The 16999-nt window shown below is 43.6% G+C and overlaps 1 protein-coding gene across 3 annotated transcripts in view; it reads left to right on the top strand.

The window, feature by feature from the left end:
• Positions 1-16999, top strand: part of LOC306939814 (retinoic acid receptor RXR-alpha-A) — a 329786-nt gene that overhangs the window by 37117 nt on the left and 275670 nt on the right. Inside the window, exon 2 of one of the 3 annotated variants that reach the window (XM_079524538.1) lies at positions 790-940. The exons of the other annotated variants lie outside the window; for them this stretch is intronic. Coding sequence (XP_079380664.1) covers positions 910-940 — 31 coding nt within the window. The 5' untranslated portion in view covers positions 790-909. The remainder of the gene's footprint in view (positions 1-789; positions 941-16999) is intronic. 3 annotated transcript variants of the gene reach the window in all.

The following is a 16999-nucleotide window of genomic DNA, read 5'->3' as shown; positions in this document are numbered from 1 at the left end:
CCTCGAGGTTTGTTATAAAAGAAAAGAAGTCGCACAACTCGTAGCTACGATGCCATCCCACTACCAGAATCAGAATGGGGTCGATGTGGTGTCTGGTTGCTATAGGGCCGAGCTTACCAGCACTGCACTTGCCTCCACACTTCCACAGACTATTCAAGGTTCTAGGCTTATTATCCCGCCCTCAATGTCTTCACATTGTACAGTTAATTATTCAGGCACATTTCAGCCACCTCCTTTGCCCAGGAGAGCCGTGCGTGCGTGCGAGCGAGTGAGTTGGATACTGACACGGGCGATATTTGGGAACAACAAATATTGGATGTCAAACCATTTGATTGGAATGTCTAATTGGGCACAACTTGGTGTCCACAATAATTAGTTTTCACTGCAGTTTTGAAAGTTAAGACCTAACCCATTAAAACCGGGAAGCATCTGTGTGTGTGTGTGTGTATATATTTTTTATTTTAACCACCACCAAGTGCCAAGGTGTGTAGCCCTGATACCATTCATAGGTATTACAAAGTAGTCTTAAATGTCAACCTGTACAAAGTGGTGTGAACATGTCATTTTATTTAAAAAAACAGTCAAAACAAAACTCTGCTACTGGTAGCATTATTGTGCAGGAAGGTTACCAGCGGCATGAGAAAGTCCCGATTTGGAATTCAGTCATGCAACACTCCGTCTCAATTGCCTTTGGAATGGAAGAAAGCCAGGATTTCCTAACGCATGAGAATGGCGAGCTCTCAACAGATTGATCTCCAACAGGGGACTATGTCCATTCTTTTTGAACAGGGGCTGCCTAGAAAAGGAGCTCGGTGGGAGAGCAGCACTCTGAGAGAGACTTCATTTGGTCTCCGGGGCAGCCTGTACTGTACCTGACCAGGGGAGACGTACATCTGTGGGCCTGTCGGTATGGATCCCTTCTACATGGATGTCGGCATCGGTGAGTGACGTTGCAAACTTACTCATAACGTTGTCCTCTTAAAGGTGTAATGCAACGGAAATGGTGGACATTTTATTTTGAAGTTTCAAACGGTTTCAAGTTGAAACACCGGTCTGAAGTTTCTGAACCAATCAGAGCGTTGCATCCCTTCAGGCGATGGGACGGTAGCTAGGGTCGGTAGCTATGCTATACCAGCGCATGCTGTGTGTTTGTTTACAATTCAGATAGACGGCCAGCTGTACCAGTTTACTGTTATGTGGCTTATTTCTACCCTATAATGTTTTCAGATACATATTTTAGCATGATGATTAAGTTGAAACCGAGTAATACACTCTCTGGATGTTATCTTGAATGGGAATAAAAACGGAGGATTTCTGTAATCGGTAGCAGCTGTGTTTGCCTGTTTGGACGGATGCGGCGATATGGGGAATTAAACGGGTGAGCTTCATTTTTATTGGCTTTTATCAATGTGGGCCTCGACACGTCATCACGCAGCACGTTTTTGTTTTCAGGAAGTAATAAAAAATATATTTTTTGTCCATAAAATATATTTTTTATATATTTATTTTTATATAAAAACACACAAATTAGAATTTTCCCATTTTTTTTGGCATCCTTTGTTAGGTATGCCCATATGATGACCACGGAGATGGTCTAAAAGTGTGAAACGTATTTTTCATTTCACTACACCTTTAAACGAATGGCCCAAGTAAAAAGTTTAAGGTTTTCAGGAAAAAAAGGAAATCCAAAACACAAATATATGTCTTAATCATTTCACCAAAAACGTTTATAACAATGTCTATTAATATATGAATAACACTGTCTGTCAGTTATGTAACATAATGATTAAATTGAATTAAATAGGATTAAAACTTAGTCTTAGGCAAATTGCCTATTGACTTACTCCTGATGATGTCACAAAACCATTGACTTAGGCCAAAATAATCCAATTTATCTAATTTACGCCAAATTAGGCAATTTTTGGCCTAAGTCACACTCATCTTACTGAAAGGGGAAGGATCAGCATGATCCTTTTCAATTAGGCGATTTTACCAGAGGTCCTGGCCAGTGGAGCTGACTTAGGCCAAAAACAAAATTCCTCAAAAAATGAATTATCCGGGCCATTAGTTTAAGGTGAAGAAAATCAAAACTATGCCAATATCCACCTTCCTTTCAATACTCTTGTACACAAATCCTAGGGCTTTATAAGGCCAGTTTCCAGTTCTGTGTGGTATACTGTACCTACAGTACTGTACCTTTTCTTTTTTGGAGTCAATTTTCAATGTATTTGCTTGACAAAAATGACACATTTTCAACATAAAATACATCATCCTGTCATTGTGCCTCACACGGCAAATTTTATTATACCCCAAGCTCCGATCTCGTATGGTGATTTGAATCTGTAATATTGCAAACGCAATATGCTGAAATCCAATACATTACAGCAGGACATGTACAGCTTTAACCAGTGTAAGGGCTAATTATTACTGTAGGCTACTGTGTCATATGTCACTCAAAAACATTTACGCCGTACTCTGCTGCAGTGTGTTGGGACATAACGCGTTACAATAACGTGTCACTTTAACAACGTTATTTTTGGCAGTAACTACAGTAGTACTGTAAAAAAAAAAAAAAATTAATTCAGTAACTCGGTTACTGATTAGCCTCGGTCCCAGGCTTACTTATCTGCGAAAAGAAAAGCCTGGTTAGGCAGAGAAGCTATCGGCGGATGTATCCTCCGGAATATCCGTCAGATGTATTTCCCCCGGATACGATATTTTCCCGACCAATCGCAACACTTGTTTCATTCGCGAAGAATGTAAACTGATTTGTAAAGCATCAGCGTCACTTCCGCTAAAATCCCGCAACTTCCGCCCAAACAAATGATAGCCTCTACAGCGTAGGTCTTGCCCAGGGTGGTTACTGATACTACATGGTGCGTTACTCCGTTATTCCGTTCGTTTTCATGTAGTCTCGGCTAGAGACTGAGAAGAACGTGAGTCTATTTTTTATGCAGCTGCCTGCAGTGTAGGTCTGGTGACGGGCTGGTGTGTGTGTGTGTGTGTGTGTGTGTGTGTGTGTGTGTGTGTGTGTGTGTGTGTGTGTGTGTGTGTGTGTGTGTGTGTGTGTGTGTGTGTGTGTGTGTGTGTGTGTGTGTGTGTGTGTGTGTGTGTGTGTGTGTGTGTGTGTGTGTGTGTGTGTGTGTGTGTGTGTGTGTGTGTCCAAATGTATAGGCTATACTGTAGTCCTATGATGATATAGTCTCACTACTTAACTTTTGTCGAGCATAAAGAAAAGAACGTTTCAATTTAAGTTGTGTGACTAACTAACTTCCGCGGCAAGCGTGTGTTTGATTGCGTCCGTGTGTGTGTGTGAGAGAGAGGCGGACACAAGGAGAGGCTGCGTGCACGTTCAGGTGGGTGGTGCTAAGGTGAAAACCAGGTATACTTAATGAACTAGTGGGTGTGTCCACATAAAAAACAAATTTTAACACTTTCTGTATACTTAAAAAATATATTTTGCTCCTAGTATAATCATAGGCCTACCTGATGATTATGTTTTAGGGGGGGAAAAGTCATGGCACTCCATCTTGAATGAATCTCTGAGATGCCGTAAATGTTGCACACAACAACTTCATGAAGTCCACTGTTTCACGCATTGGTATGTCCGTTGGAGCCTCGCAAGTTGGAAATGCATGCCCCACCCAGATATTATATTATTATGTCTGTGTCCCTTTTATGCCCATATATTCTTTGTCAGGCATGCCCAAATATGTAGTCTATGCAGATGTTGGAATGATTTCAGAACAGGCCAGCTCCATACAGTATAATATGGACACTGGGCTTATGGGGCGGTTCTGGACAACCGGCCCTGCACTCCCTGTGGGGGTGTGGAACGCGCGTGTCGAATTTGAAGTCTGTGGGGCGAACGGTTCTCGAGTTACGTGGATTACAACAGTACACACACACACAGAGACTTGGTGCATTTATAGTTGGATAAGAACTTGTGTGTGTCAGCATCCACAGTCCATTCAAATAAATATAATATGCGGACACTTGTCAGAAAGTGGAAGGTCTTGTACTTCTACCACATGGAAGGTCAAGTGTGTTTGAATGCCAGGAGAGCCGTGTGTGCGTGCGTGCGAGTGAGTTGGATACTGACACAGGCCACATTTGGGGACAACTGCTGGATGTCAAACCATTTGATTGGGATGTCTAATTGAGCACAACTTGGTGTGCAGAATTAGTTTTCACTGCAGTTTTGTAAAGTTAAGTTAACTTAAGACTTCACCCATTAAAACCGGGAAAGTATATATATTTTTATTTTAACTACTTGAACTTTGGGCTATTCAAAAATAGCAGATATGCGTGCGTGCACTGCATGTGTGTGCGTGCGATGCGGTTAGGCGACTGGCATATACTGCTAGAATACAAGCTGCTACTGTTGCAACAGCTATGGCGATTTCGGAGCCAGACGATACTTCAGTACTCCAACCAATGCTGGCAAATTGCAACTGTATGCTGGATTGCATCAGATGTATGGAGTGGAGTCCCAGATGGGGGAGCAAGCTTTAATTTTTCATCCAGCCAATCTTAAACTCACCCCACACAGCTACTGCTGTTGCCCTGCAACGTCCCCTTATCATTCACTAAACTCACCCCACACAGCTACTGCTGTTGCCCTGCAACGTCCCCTTATCATTCACTAAACTCACCCCACACAGCTACTGCTGTTGCCCTGCAACGTCCCCTTATCATTCACTAAACTCACCCCACACAGCTACTGCTGTTGCCCTGCAACGTCCCCTTATCATTCACTAAACTCACCCCACACAGCTACTGCTGTTGCCCTGCAACGTCCCCTTATCATTCACTAAACTCACCCCACACAGCTACTGCTGTTGCCCTGCAACGTCCCCTTATCATTCACTAAACTCACCCCACACAGCTACTGCTGTTGCCCTGCAACGTCCCCTTATCATTCACTAAACTCACCCCACACAGCTACTGCTGTTGCCCTGCAACGTCCCCTTATCATTCACTAAACTCACCCCACACAGCTACTGCTGTTGCTATCTACTTAGAGTATATAGGTCTCAAATTCATGAATACTTGTTCAAAGCAGCTTATGCATGAGTAACGGGTCTCCACCGTCTCTCCAGCTCTTTTAGTTAACAGAAAATGCATTTACAGGTTGGGATACCAATTGCATCCAATCAGGAGAGAGAACTGGATAGGCAAGTGAAATTGGAAGTGATTATAAACAAAGCAAAAAAAAGAAAAAAGGCAACATTTGAACTGGAACACTGTAAAATTGAAGCTGATAAATAAATGGGTTCTCAACTTCTCTCTCCTAATTGGTTGAAATTGGTGACCCAACCTGAAAATGTATTTGTCCGTTTACGAAAGTGCTGGAGAGACAGTTAGTTACTGAACAAACACTCTATAGCAAGGATTACTATAATGCTATAAAAAACAAATTTGTTTTAACAAAAACATCACTTACGATGAGGGGCATTGTAACCTGCCCGGTAGCCTGTGATGTTGTATAGTTTCAATTCACTTTGTCATTTTCAAGGATCCATTGATATAACAACCGGCGAGGCATACCGCATAATATCGCAATAACTCTGAATGTTTCCTAAGCTATGTCCTATTTCAACACTGTCTCTGCAAACCCCATGGAGTCGCCAAGTTGTAAATCACAGCTCTACAGAGGGGGTGGTGTTGCTGCAAGATCTTGTAATATTTGCTAAATATCTCCACTTGCAACTTCAGTCTGTGCCGGGGGTTGGCAAGATGGCCTGAAAATGAGTGCCGGCTGCTGAAGTGCTTTTTGGGGATGAGTTGTAGGGCATTATCAGGAATAAATTGAGTCACATAACTCACAAATAGATTGAAAACATTTATTTATGAAATGTAAATACAAATATACATTTATTTGATCGTGGTGTTCAGGCTCTAAGTATTACTCCCTGCTCAGCATATTTAGGGATCTAATTTCGTCCATGTCTAAACCCCTTATCCCTAAACTACTTTTCCTTTTTTTACTATTTTGAAAATAAGTTTTGAATAGTTCAACTAGCCGATCTACAAAGACACATTGTGAGCTTGTAGAAGGCAAAGTAGCCCTTAGAATATGTCAATCCAGTGGTGGAAAGTAACTAAGTACATTTACTTAAGTGCTGTACTTAAGTACAATTTTGAGGTATTTACTTGAGTATTTCCAATATTGATCCAAATATTGTTGTTTTACTGCACTACATTTATTTGACAGCTTTAGTTACTTTGTAGATTTGGATTATTATTACAAGACATACATTACCCACTTCAACCCCTATATACAGTACATTTTGGCCATTTGAAAATAGCTGAGCTACAAGCGATGCGACATATTTTAGCTTGTAGATCGGCTATTTTCAAAAGGAAAACTTGAAATGAGACAGTCTGCATGAAGAGTACTTTGACACTTTTGGTACTTTAAGTGCATTTTGATACCAATACTTTTGTACTCCGTACAACCTGCTGTGACACTGACAGCCAGAGGAAGAACAGAACATGAGGTGAGCCAAATTGCTCATCTTACTGTGGCGCGCACGTATTTAAAGCTCATGAGTGTAACTGCTTGGACTAGTAGCTCGTCGTTTGTGTATACATCAATTTGAAAAGGGTAAAAACAAATGAAACGAATAGCCGATCTACAAGCTCACAACGTGACGTATTGTGATTGTGAGATTTTTTTTTAATGTTTTTTTTGTGGCTTTCACCTTTTATTTTTTTTTATGGAGGGACAGACAGTAGGCTAACAGGAAATGGGGAGAGAGATGGGGGGATGACATGCAGTAAAGGCCATCGGGAGTCGAACCCGCGGCACACTGCCAGACTGGATTACCAGCCAAGGTGCCTGGACCACTGAGCCACGGCCCAGTGAGATGGTAGATTTGATTTCTGAAAATCAATTGAACTTAATTGAAAATTGAAACCAAACTGGGGCTGCCACGTTAAATTGGTCAAAACCCTCGACACACTGGCTACATAATTGCTGATAATGGTGATAATGGCTGTTATATTTAGCCTTTGTTCCAGCCTGATTAGCTGCCTTCCGTGGATTTGTATTGTCACTTCGCTACTCAGTCTGGTCAGCAGGCATTAGACTCGCAATCACATTTCATAACGTCACCTGTTACATAGCCACGTTGTTGCTGAAACGTAAGCCAGCGCCACTCTATCCATGTTTCTCACTGTTGGAAAAAAAGCGCCAGTTCGACACTCGAGAGTAAAAACCTACGGCAAAAAGTAAACATTAATTTGATTCAGTAGTCCGACGGCGATGTGGGGTGAGTTTAGTGAATGATAAGGGGACGTTGCAGGGCAACAGCAGTAGCTGTGTGGGGTGAGTTTAGTGAATGATAAGGGGACGTTGCAGGGCAACAGCAGTAGCTGTGTGGTGTGAGTTTAGTGAATGATAAGGGGACGTTGCAGGGCAACAGCAGTAGCTGTGTGGGGTGAGTTTAGTGAATGATAAGGGGACGTTGCAGGGCAACAGCAGTAGATGTGTGGGGTGAGTTTAGTGAATGATATATCGGGGACGTTGCAGGGCAACAGCAGTAGCTGTGTGGGGTGAGTTTAGTAGTGAATGATATATCTGGGACGTTGCAGGGCAACAGCAGTAGCTGTGTGGGGTGAGTTTAGTGAATGATATATCGGGGACGTTGCAGGGCAACAGCAGTAGCTGTGTGGGGTGAGTTTAGTGAATGATATATCGGGGACGTTGCAGGGCAACAGCAGTAGCTGTGTGGGGTGAGTTTAGTGAATGATATATCGGGGACGTTGCAGGGCAACAGCAGTAGCTGTGTGGGGGCGCAGTGCGCATTGATACGACGTCAAACTGGTGTTTTCTTTTCTTTTCCCCACCTGCACCACAGACCAATCAGAAGCCACTGGTCCAGTTCAACCTTTTACATGTCCCGCCTACCTTGGGGACCCTTTCCAGACTGAGTAGCAAAGTGACAAAACACTCCACAGAACGCAGCGAATCAGGTTGTAACCCAGGCTACGTTATATTGGCCAGACCGGCGATACAGTATATGGGCCTGACTCTACAGCATACTGTGGATTACACACAGAAGTCTGAACCTTTGACTGGTCTACATTACATAGCATACCTGGCGGTGAAGTCACGCTGAGTCATCCTGCTGTGCAGTACACTCACAGAGCTGTTTGAAACATTCTAATATAATTGTCATACAGGACGCCAACACCCTTGGACATGTGGACATTATCACACAGACATCTTCGGTCAGCACATCTATATATATGGAAACCAACTCTGTCTTTTTGCATATTTGAGGAAATCTTGTGCCAAGAGAAATGAGCATTTCAAACTTTGGCCCCTTTTCAGTTCATGTTAAACATTTTTATCTGGGCGTACTGTACGCACTGTGCTACAGAAATACAGAAAAGGGGATGTGACGGCAAAAACAATGGCTGGATGAAAGTGATGTATCCAGTTACCGCTAGAGTAAAGAATCCACGCTCAGCCGGCTCACCTCTCACCCTTCGTCTTTCTTTCATCTGCTATAGTTCTCTCGCGTACACATTAAAACCCCCCCTGTGTTCATCTTAACCCTTTGGCGTGTCCACTTCGTGGCCCATTTTCACACTGTCAGAGTTAAATTAACATTAAGGATTCTACTGCGTATACTCTTCCCTTCCTTACCGTCTGCTCGCTCTCTCTCGCGCGCGGTTGCCTCAGTGTGTGTGTGTGTGTGTGTGTGTGTGTGTGTGTGTGTGTGTGTGTGTGTGTGTGAGTGTGTGTGTGAGTGTGAGTGCGGCGATGTGCCGCGGGGTGGTGGGGAGGTTGAAGGTATTGATCGGAGGAGCTTGTGACGTTGATGGGCTCTGACAGCCCGCCGTGTGGAGCCGGGCTGAGTCAGGGAGGAGCCTGCTCTCCCTGCCGTCTGCGAGGGCTCGGGGTCACCCTGGCGCGGTCCGCATATATCCTCCTCCTTCTGCATACGCATGACTGCTCCATGCGAGACACATGGCTGTGCAGGCAGCAGCACTCTATAGAGGAGAAGCTAGCTATGCACAGAGGTCTGCTTTAGAAGCAGAGGTGGAAAGTACAGTAACTGAGTACGTTTATTCAAGTATACTGTACTTAAAACCCATTTAAGACAGGAATCCCTTTTGGTGTTTTGACCCTTCTGGACGGGAACCCTTTTGGTTTTTAGTAAATCTTTAATAACTATTTGAACAATTTCAGAAAACTTAGGTCAGTTTTTCGGCCTCAATCCTAAACGGGTTAAGTACAATTTTGAGGTACAGTATTTGTACTTGAGTATTTTCAATTGTTTTACTTCTACTACATCTCAGAAGCAAATATTGTACTTTTACTCCACTTGACACCATTATTTTAAAACTTCAGTTACTAGACTTTGTATATTTTTATTATTATTACAAAAAACACACTAACCACCTAAGCCCCATTTCGGCCATTTGAAAATAGCAGATTGTGAGCTTGTAGATACTTTTGTACTTTTACTCAAGTACATTCTGAATTCTGGACTTTTACTTGTAACAGAGTATTTCTATATTACAGTATTGATACTTTTATCAAGTAAAACATTTGCGTACTTTTTCCACGACTGTTTAGAAGTGAGTTAAGCCAACGCGCGCAACTCATTGCGATTCATAATCGATTTCCCGGTAAGTTCGGGTCCCAGGGAGACGACACATTTGAGCTGAGACCCGGCAAAGCTTTTGCGTCTCAGCTGAAAAGGTTTGGAAAACAATGCTGTACTTGGTATTCATCCCTGCACTTTCTTTAGTTCAGCGCGGCGCTGCACTGTGCAGTGTTCTTGACAGGTGATTGGTATCGCTCACGGCTCGCACCCTGATGATTTATTTACAAGGATTCTACTCCATCTTAACCACTTAATCCCTATTTCTTATACTTCAGCTATTCGCACATATGGCCGGTCTTATAGATCTACAAGCAGATCTATAATCTACAGATCTACTGTTTGACAAAATGTGACATATTTTGAAAAATCTAGAATAAAATCTAGGGAATACAAAATATATCGTCTAGTGAAAAAATTGTCAAAAGTATACAGAAAACATGAGCTTAAGTAGTCCTGCTACTTTATTTGGCATTTTTGTAAAGAAAAGGAAACCAAACAGAATTTTTGAATTTTGGGGGAATTCTTTGGAAATGTAATATAATTTGGAGGGAAAAAAGGGAAAATAAATGATGACATGCCCAAAATAGCCAGTTATAAATGACGTTGTAATGGAATGGATGTTCTAAGGGGAATTGATATTCTAAGTAAACTGGTACCACTATAATGTGCGTGTATGTACAGTATGTCACCACAAGCTGGTGTTTTTCCTAAGAAGTGTTGACCCATTGGTGTTCTAGCGTATAGGCCCCAAGCTCTGGACTCTGCCTTCTGGACACTTTGGGTGTTCTGCTTTGGATTTAGTGCGTCGAGAGTGATTTATGAGAAGCAAACCTCGTAGCATTGGCAGGCCGAGGCGCTGTGAGTAATCTCACAATGTGTACTATCCAAGGCCCCAAACTAATGAGCTGGATTGACTGAAAGCTTTCATCAAATCCACTTTAAACAGTGTAACCAGTGTTTCAGCCCGTAAGAGTCACTCAGCATGACTTGGTGCATAATGATCTCCAAATGTGTTTTGTTTGATTATGCCCTTGCACACACACGCCTGCGGACGCATGCGCCCGCAGGCCCCACACACTAGCGCGCACGCAGGCAAGCACACCAGCGTGCGCGCACTCGAACGAGCACACACACACAAACACACACACACGCGCTTTGACTCTCCCTCTCTCTCTCTCACTCTTTCCCCCACTCTCATACACTCCCCCCCCCCCCCCCTCTCTCTCTATCTTTGGCTGCACTCACACATTCGAAACACAATGTTTTGTCTCTGTTCTGGGGGGGGCGAGGGAGGGGGGGGGGGGGTGGCAGAAGAGCTCACAATTAATTTTCAATGGGAGTCACATGGTTTTGACGAAACAGTCTTGCTTGATGGCTCTCTTCTAAACCACGTGACTCCCATTGAAAACAAATTGTGATCTGTTCTGCCCCTCCACCCAGAACAGAGACAGAACACGCGTTTCGAATGTGTGAGCGGAAGCCTTTCTCACCAGCTTGATCGCACGCACGCACGCACGCACGCACGCACGTTCTGTATTTCTCAAAACTTACATTCTCAATCTCTCAGTCTGCCTCTCTTTCGCGTAATAAACGAGAGTAATTTAAGAGTGGGGGATCAAGCCTCTGGTAAAGAGCTACAGTATGTTGTAATATTGTGTTTTCTGTATGGGGACTACGGATGGAAATTAGCATTCTTGCTAAATCCAGTGTATTTACACAGCATTTTACTGTATGTGTGGTGTTCATAAATATCCATGTCCCGTCTAAATAAACACGGTATAAATAAATAAATACATGTCAGCCAGAGGAAGACACCTTGAGATTGATTTCTTTGAACGTCGACCATTTATTTATGATACTTTTGGCCAGGCTTTTAAAGGAGGTTCGAAGAATGGATTTGAAAGAAAGCAGCACATTCGGCTTTTCTTTCATGCCACTAATTCTCATAATGTTCATTTGATCAGAACCATTGTGAAATAACTAAACCATATTCTTTGATCCTTATTCAGCTGCCTGCACCGCAAGAAAACCATTAAAAACCGTATTGTCTGCTCAAATCGCTACTTGTCCGAAACATCAGCACGTCTTTGTTTACTTGTGGTGTGTAGTCTAAAGAACTGAAAAGGAGAGAACAAAAAAACACTGCAAATATATTTCACTTCAAAACTAATAAAAGATCACATTAAATCTATAAACCAGCTGAAAATGAAGCACTTTAATGATAAATGATGACTTTCCATGTTTGGAGGGGGGAAAACATGGGGAAATAATTATAACGAAATGAGAAAACAAGTAAATGAATAACGTAAATAGTGGTGTCTGTAGTGCCCTGATATTCGCTCGAGTAAAACATGTCTTGTCTGCATGCAACACATTTTTTTCCCCCTTTTTTTTAATAGGACTTTGAGCTTTGTTTCTGCGTCGTTGCCTATACTATAGCCTGTGTGCTGCGGGGAGGAGTCTGATGTGTGCTGGTGACCACGGAGGTCAGTGGATGAGCAGAGCAGGCAGACCAATGGAGCCATCATCAGCATGAGGGGTCAGGGTCAGAGAGAGAGGGCCACACAACCCTCCCTCCCCGAGGGACCAGCAAACTCGGATCCTCTTTAACACCTGCAGCACTTCTGTTTGCAAGAGAGTCTGTGTGTGTGTGTGTGTGGCTAGTCTCGGGTAGCCTGCAGACAAATATTCCACAATCTCCGAATGCTACTGTATAATAGTCTGGAACTATACACCTCCTGAAATCTGTGTAATCGTTTGTCATTTCTGTTCACAAAAATATATATATATTATTAAATTATGGTTTTATTTTGGTCATTGTGTACAAGCATAGTGAACAACCTTACATCATGTGGTCAAGTGCATTACAATCGTTTGTGCTCGTATCTCACAGGTATATTTGTTCTGAATGGTGACCAAAGTTACAACATTTTCTTTTCTTTTTTTTTTCTCTCTCTGAAGGAAAAAGGGGGAAAGGAGACTCTTTCACAAACTTACATTACACTTATTTGAAAACGAATACAGGGTCATACATTCGGCAAGATACAATAAAAGAAAGGAAAGAATAAAAAACGAACAAAAATACAACAAGAGTAGAGAGAGGCATGGGATGGGCGATAGCAACACAATACTTTGTTTTCCCTTGTTCAGCAAAAGTCTGACCGGACAGGTGCGATATATTCAGTCCATACAAAAATATATTTTAATATTTTAATTCTTTACATTTTATTTATTTTTATTTTCTGCTAAGCAAGCTCTATATATGCTTAGATGATTTTGATATTGGGATAGATTTGCGTGACTGTAAAGACGAAACAGAAGTGGGGAGGAGGCTTCACTTCCGCTTTATCGCTTACTCATGCTGATCAGAGCTTCCGTTCTCCAGTCCAGGCTGTATGATCAGAGCTTCCGTTCTCCAGTCCAGGCTGTATGACGGAAGCATTTGAAAATTGCGAGAGGCAACAGTCTGGCAACGCGAGAGACTAGTGTATCACTGACAACTATGACTATTGCGGCTCTCTGAGTATGAACATCTCCAGAAGCCCAGACCGGAGTGCATGACATATGTTCATGTGGATAGTCTTACAGCTGCAATCCATAAGATTTATGTCCTTCCCATGATTCGACCCCGGGTCGGAATTCCTACCGGTGAGGTAAGAGACATAACCTCACTGGTTATGCGTCTCCCCCCCACCTGCTTGGGTGGGGGGGAGAGATATTGCACGTTGAGCTTCAGTCAATTCAATTCCACTTGTTGCTACCTAAACGCAGGGTCTAAATCTCTCAATAGTAGAGCAGAGAGATGCCCTTTTCTTGTATTGTACTCTACCATACAGATTGATCAACAATAACATTTTATATACGCAAAACAATATTCTGGGTTACAGCTTTAATGCGCTGTTAAAAAAATCACACCCGTGTGAACTGAGTGGTGTAAGGTATTATATAGCCTGATCAGCTGTGTTCTGACGTAATGTCTGACGTAATGAAATCAGCATCAACCATGCTCATTTTCTTTGCACAGACAGACAGACAGACAGACAGACAGACAGACAGACAAACAAAGCCAGTTGTAGGAGTGGTTTACACCACTCAAAAACAACAACAAATCAGTGGAGGTGTCTGCAGAAGATGAGTTATTCCTCCAACAGTCTGTTAATCTATGCACAGCACAGGAAGGACATCCAAGACAAACAAGACAAGTAAAGGATATACCGACTCCAGCTCTGAGGAGAACCACAGGGCTCAAGGCTAGTATGGACTCCCCCCCCCCCCCCCCCCCCCCAGCCAGGTCGTACGTCCGTCGATGACTCTAAGCAGCCCTGGGAATTAGGAGGAAAGAAAATCATTCCAAAACTGACAGGAATCAATAGCAATAATGGCAGCGCCTCTTGTTTGGCAGTGACCTAAAGCAGACAAATGAAATACACGGAGGGAAGGAAGTCTTCCAACAAGTCAGAGGCGTTGCGCGGTGGGGGCGGCGGCTGAGGGGAGGGGGAGGGGGGGTGCTGGGGCTGAAGGACGTGCAGTAAATCCTGCCGATCAGTTTGACGAGCGGATGTTTATGAGTTGATTTATGACTCCTGTCTCCCCCCCCCCCCCCCCCCCCCCTCTGTCTCTTCTTTTTGAGTTTTTATTAGAATGGTGATAAATAATGCATTTTAAAAATGAGACTGTGTCCCTTTTGTCTTGATTGACATTTTAACCCGTTGCGCCTCTCTCTCTCTCTCTCTCTCTCTCTCTCTCTCTCTCTCTCTCTCTCTGCGACTACGGAGTACGGGAATGCCTTGAATCAAATCTAGTCTGTGAGAGACTATAGCTGTGGCCTAATCAGGGACAGGGTCATTAACATAGACTTTGCACTGGCAGTCAGTGAACAAATATTTGATTTATTGTTTGTTTAAATAGATTTTCCTTTATAGCAGTTTACAAGAGCCTCAACACACAGTAACTAACACACATCATGTGCACACACACACACACACACACACACACACACACACACACACACACAGTGACACACACACCATGGTAACTAGCACGCACGCACACACGCACAGATATTCTGTTTAAGTGAGACTGTACAATCTGACACACTTAATCAAGGACATATCTTTTAATGGCAAAAACCCAGAGGGACGGCGAATAGACCTTTCCTAATTTATCTTGCTCCTTCATCAGCAACATGTGGCACACAGTGGCAGTGATGGTGAGGCCTGGATAAACCTGGATAAATGGGGATAGAGCAAAGTGGTGGGGGTGTGAAGAAAAAGACAGATGACGTAATGGAGAGTTTGAGAAAAGGAAAGCGGAAAATAAAGTGGATAATTCAAGCAAGTTCCATGCTATTTGGCAGCCATTCTTAGAACACCTTGCTCAAATGTCACACTTAGTCCGGAGGCTTAGTGAAAGGATAGTGCAATTGCGGATAAAAGCGTAATTTTTTGCATGATGGTTCGTTAGGGTCAGTTATTGAATTTTTGCCTAGGAGCCCTTGTCAAATATCTATTTTAAATATCAAATTGCAAGACATTATTATCAATGCAATATGTGAAATATGTGAAAATCCGCCTAGTATTTTTCAGACTATATACATCATAAAATGATCAGATTATTTCCAAATGTGATAAAGTTGACTTATTTTGACATTATTAAAGTCACAGAACATGAAATATGAAATATCGACCGGCCATCGGACGGTCTCGCGCCACACCATCCAGGTGGCCAGTTGTCCGGGTGGCCACTTGTGCAGGGTGCCCACTTGTTCAGTCAGACTACATTTTGGGTGTGGTACTGAACCATACTGTAGCGTACTGTACTGTACCGTACTGTACAATACTGTACTGTACCATACTGTATGTTACTGTACCATACTGTATGTTACTGTACCGTACTGTACCAGACTGTACGTTACCGTACCGTACCATACTGTACCATACCGTGCTGCTGTGTGTGCGTGTGCGTGTGTGTGTGTGTGTGTGAAGTGAAAAGGGGAGGGGTCGGTGAATGTGGAAATTGTGATATAATTTGCATCACAGCAAAATGTTGCACAATAACAGTATGGCACACAAAAGCAATATTTGTACAATACATATGACAGGTGAGCGGAGGCAATGTAGTGCAGATGGATTCCTGTGGCATGTAGAATTTGTTTGTGCTTATATAGACCTTAGACCTTCAGCTCCATTGCAGCAAGCCAGTCCAGTGTGTCATTGTCTAGGTCAATTAAGCCTTGATCACTATTTGGTGGCCGGTATGTGGGGCAGCTGGTCAGCACGTGTTCCACAGTCTGTAATGGATCCCCACATTCTCAGTGGGCACTGTCTGTGAGACCCCACTTCTGCATGGATGCACCAAAGCGTCCCACACCCGTCCTCAGGCGGTTGAGGGTTGTCCACTCCCTGCGGGGGAGGCGCTGGCCAGGAACATCTGTGAGATCCTCGATGTAGTAGTGAAGCCTGGAAGGATCTGCTGCCTTCCACTGGTCCCTCCATCTTGCCTTCACCCAGGAAGCCTTGGAGGTGTTGGCTGGTGTTGTGCCGAGCAGTTCCTGGGCCTGTGTGGCAAAGGGCCGCCGGGACTTGAGATGCGTACGCTGTGGTGTCTCCGTGACGACCTTGTGGAGGAGGTGAGATTTGCTCAACTGTGCCTTCCGAGTGAGGGCCAGTGTGGCTGCTTCTCGCCTGACCTCTGCTGGGGCGATTCCAGTCTGAGGCACAGTATTCAGCGGCAGGGAAAACTAGGGCCTTGGTGGAGATGCGCAGTGTCTTTGTGGTGACTCCCCACGTGGTGCCAGCTAGATGTTGTATCAGTGCGGCACGGGCTTTCCCTTAACACTGTCCAGGTGTTGTTTAAAGGACAGTGTTCTGTCGAGCTTCATGTATTCATGTATGTCGGTGAGGACTGGGACTGTAGCCGGGCACCGTCGACCATGATGTTGATTTGGCGAGTTGCTTCCCTTTTGTAGAGGTGGAACATTGTTGCTACAGTCTTCTCAACACTGAGCTTGAGGCGGCAGTCCTTCAGGTATGAAGAAAGGGTGTTCATGTCCTCCGAGAGGCCTTCTCCTATACTGCTTCCCAGGATGGCTTGCTGAGCAGAATTGCCAAGTTTCGTAGGAGAAGCCGGACGGATAAATATATTGGTTTGCTCCCCCTTTCCATTATAGTACAAGGATATGCATCATAGTGTGGAACATGTTATAGAGCTGTGCTTTCTGCCTAGCTGTCACAATTGCATTTGCAAAGTGGGGAACAGTCCAAATTTGTATTACTGCATTTTCAGGTACTACACTACAGTCACCTTTACAGGTGCATCTGATCAGCTCTCTGCAAGCTCTGGAAACCTCTGGAATGGTCAGCCAAACTGGCACC

This window comes from Electrona antarctica, assembly GCF_951216825.1.
Source record: "Electrona antarctica genome assembly, chromosome: 16".
NCBI lineage: Eukaryota > Metazoa > Chordata > Actinopteri > Myctophiformes > Myctophidae > Electrona > Electrona antarctica.
The sequence above is the reverse complement of the archived record's forward strand: the minus strand, read 5'-3'. Positions and strand labels throughout refer to the sequence as shown.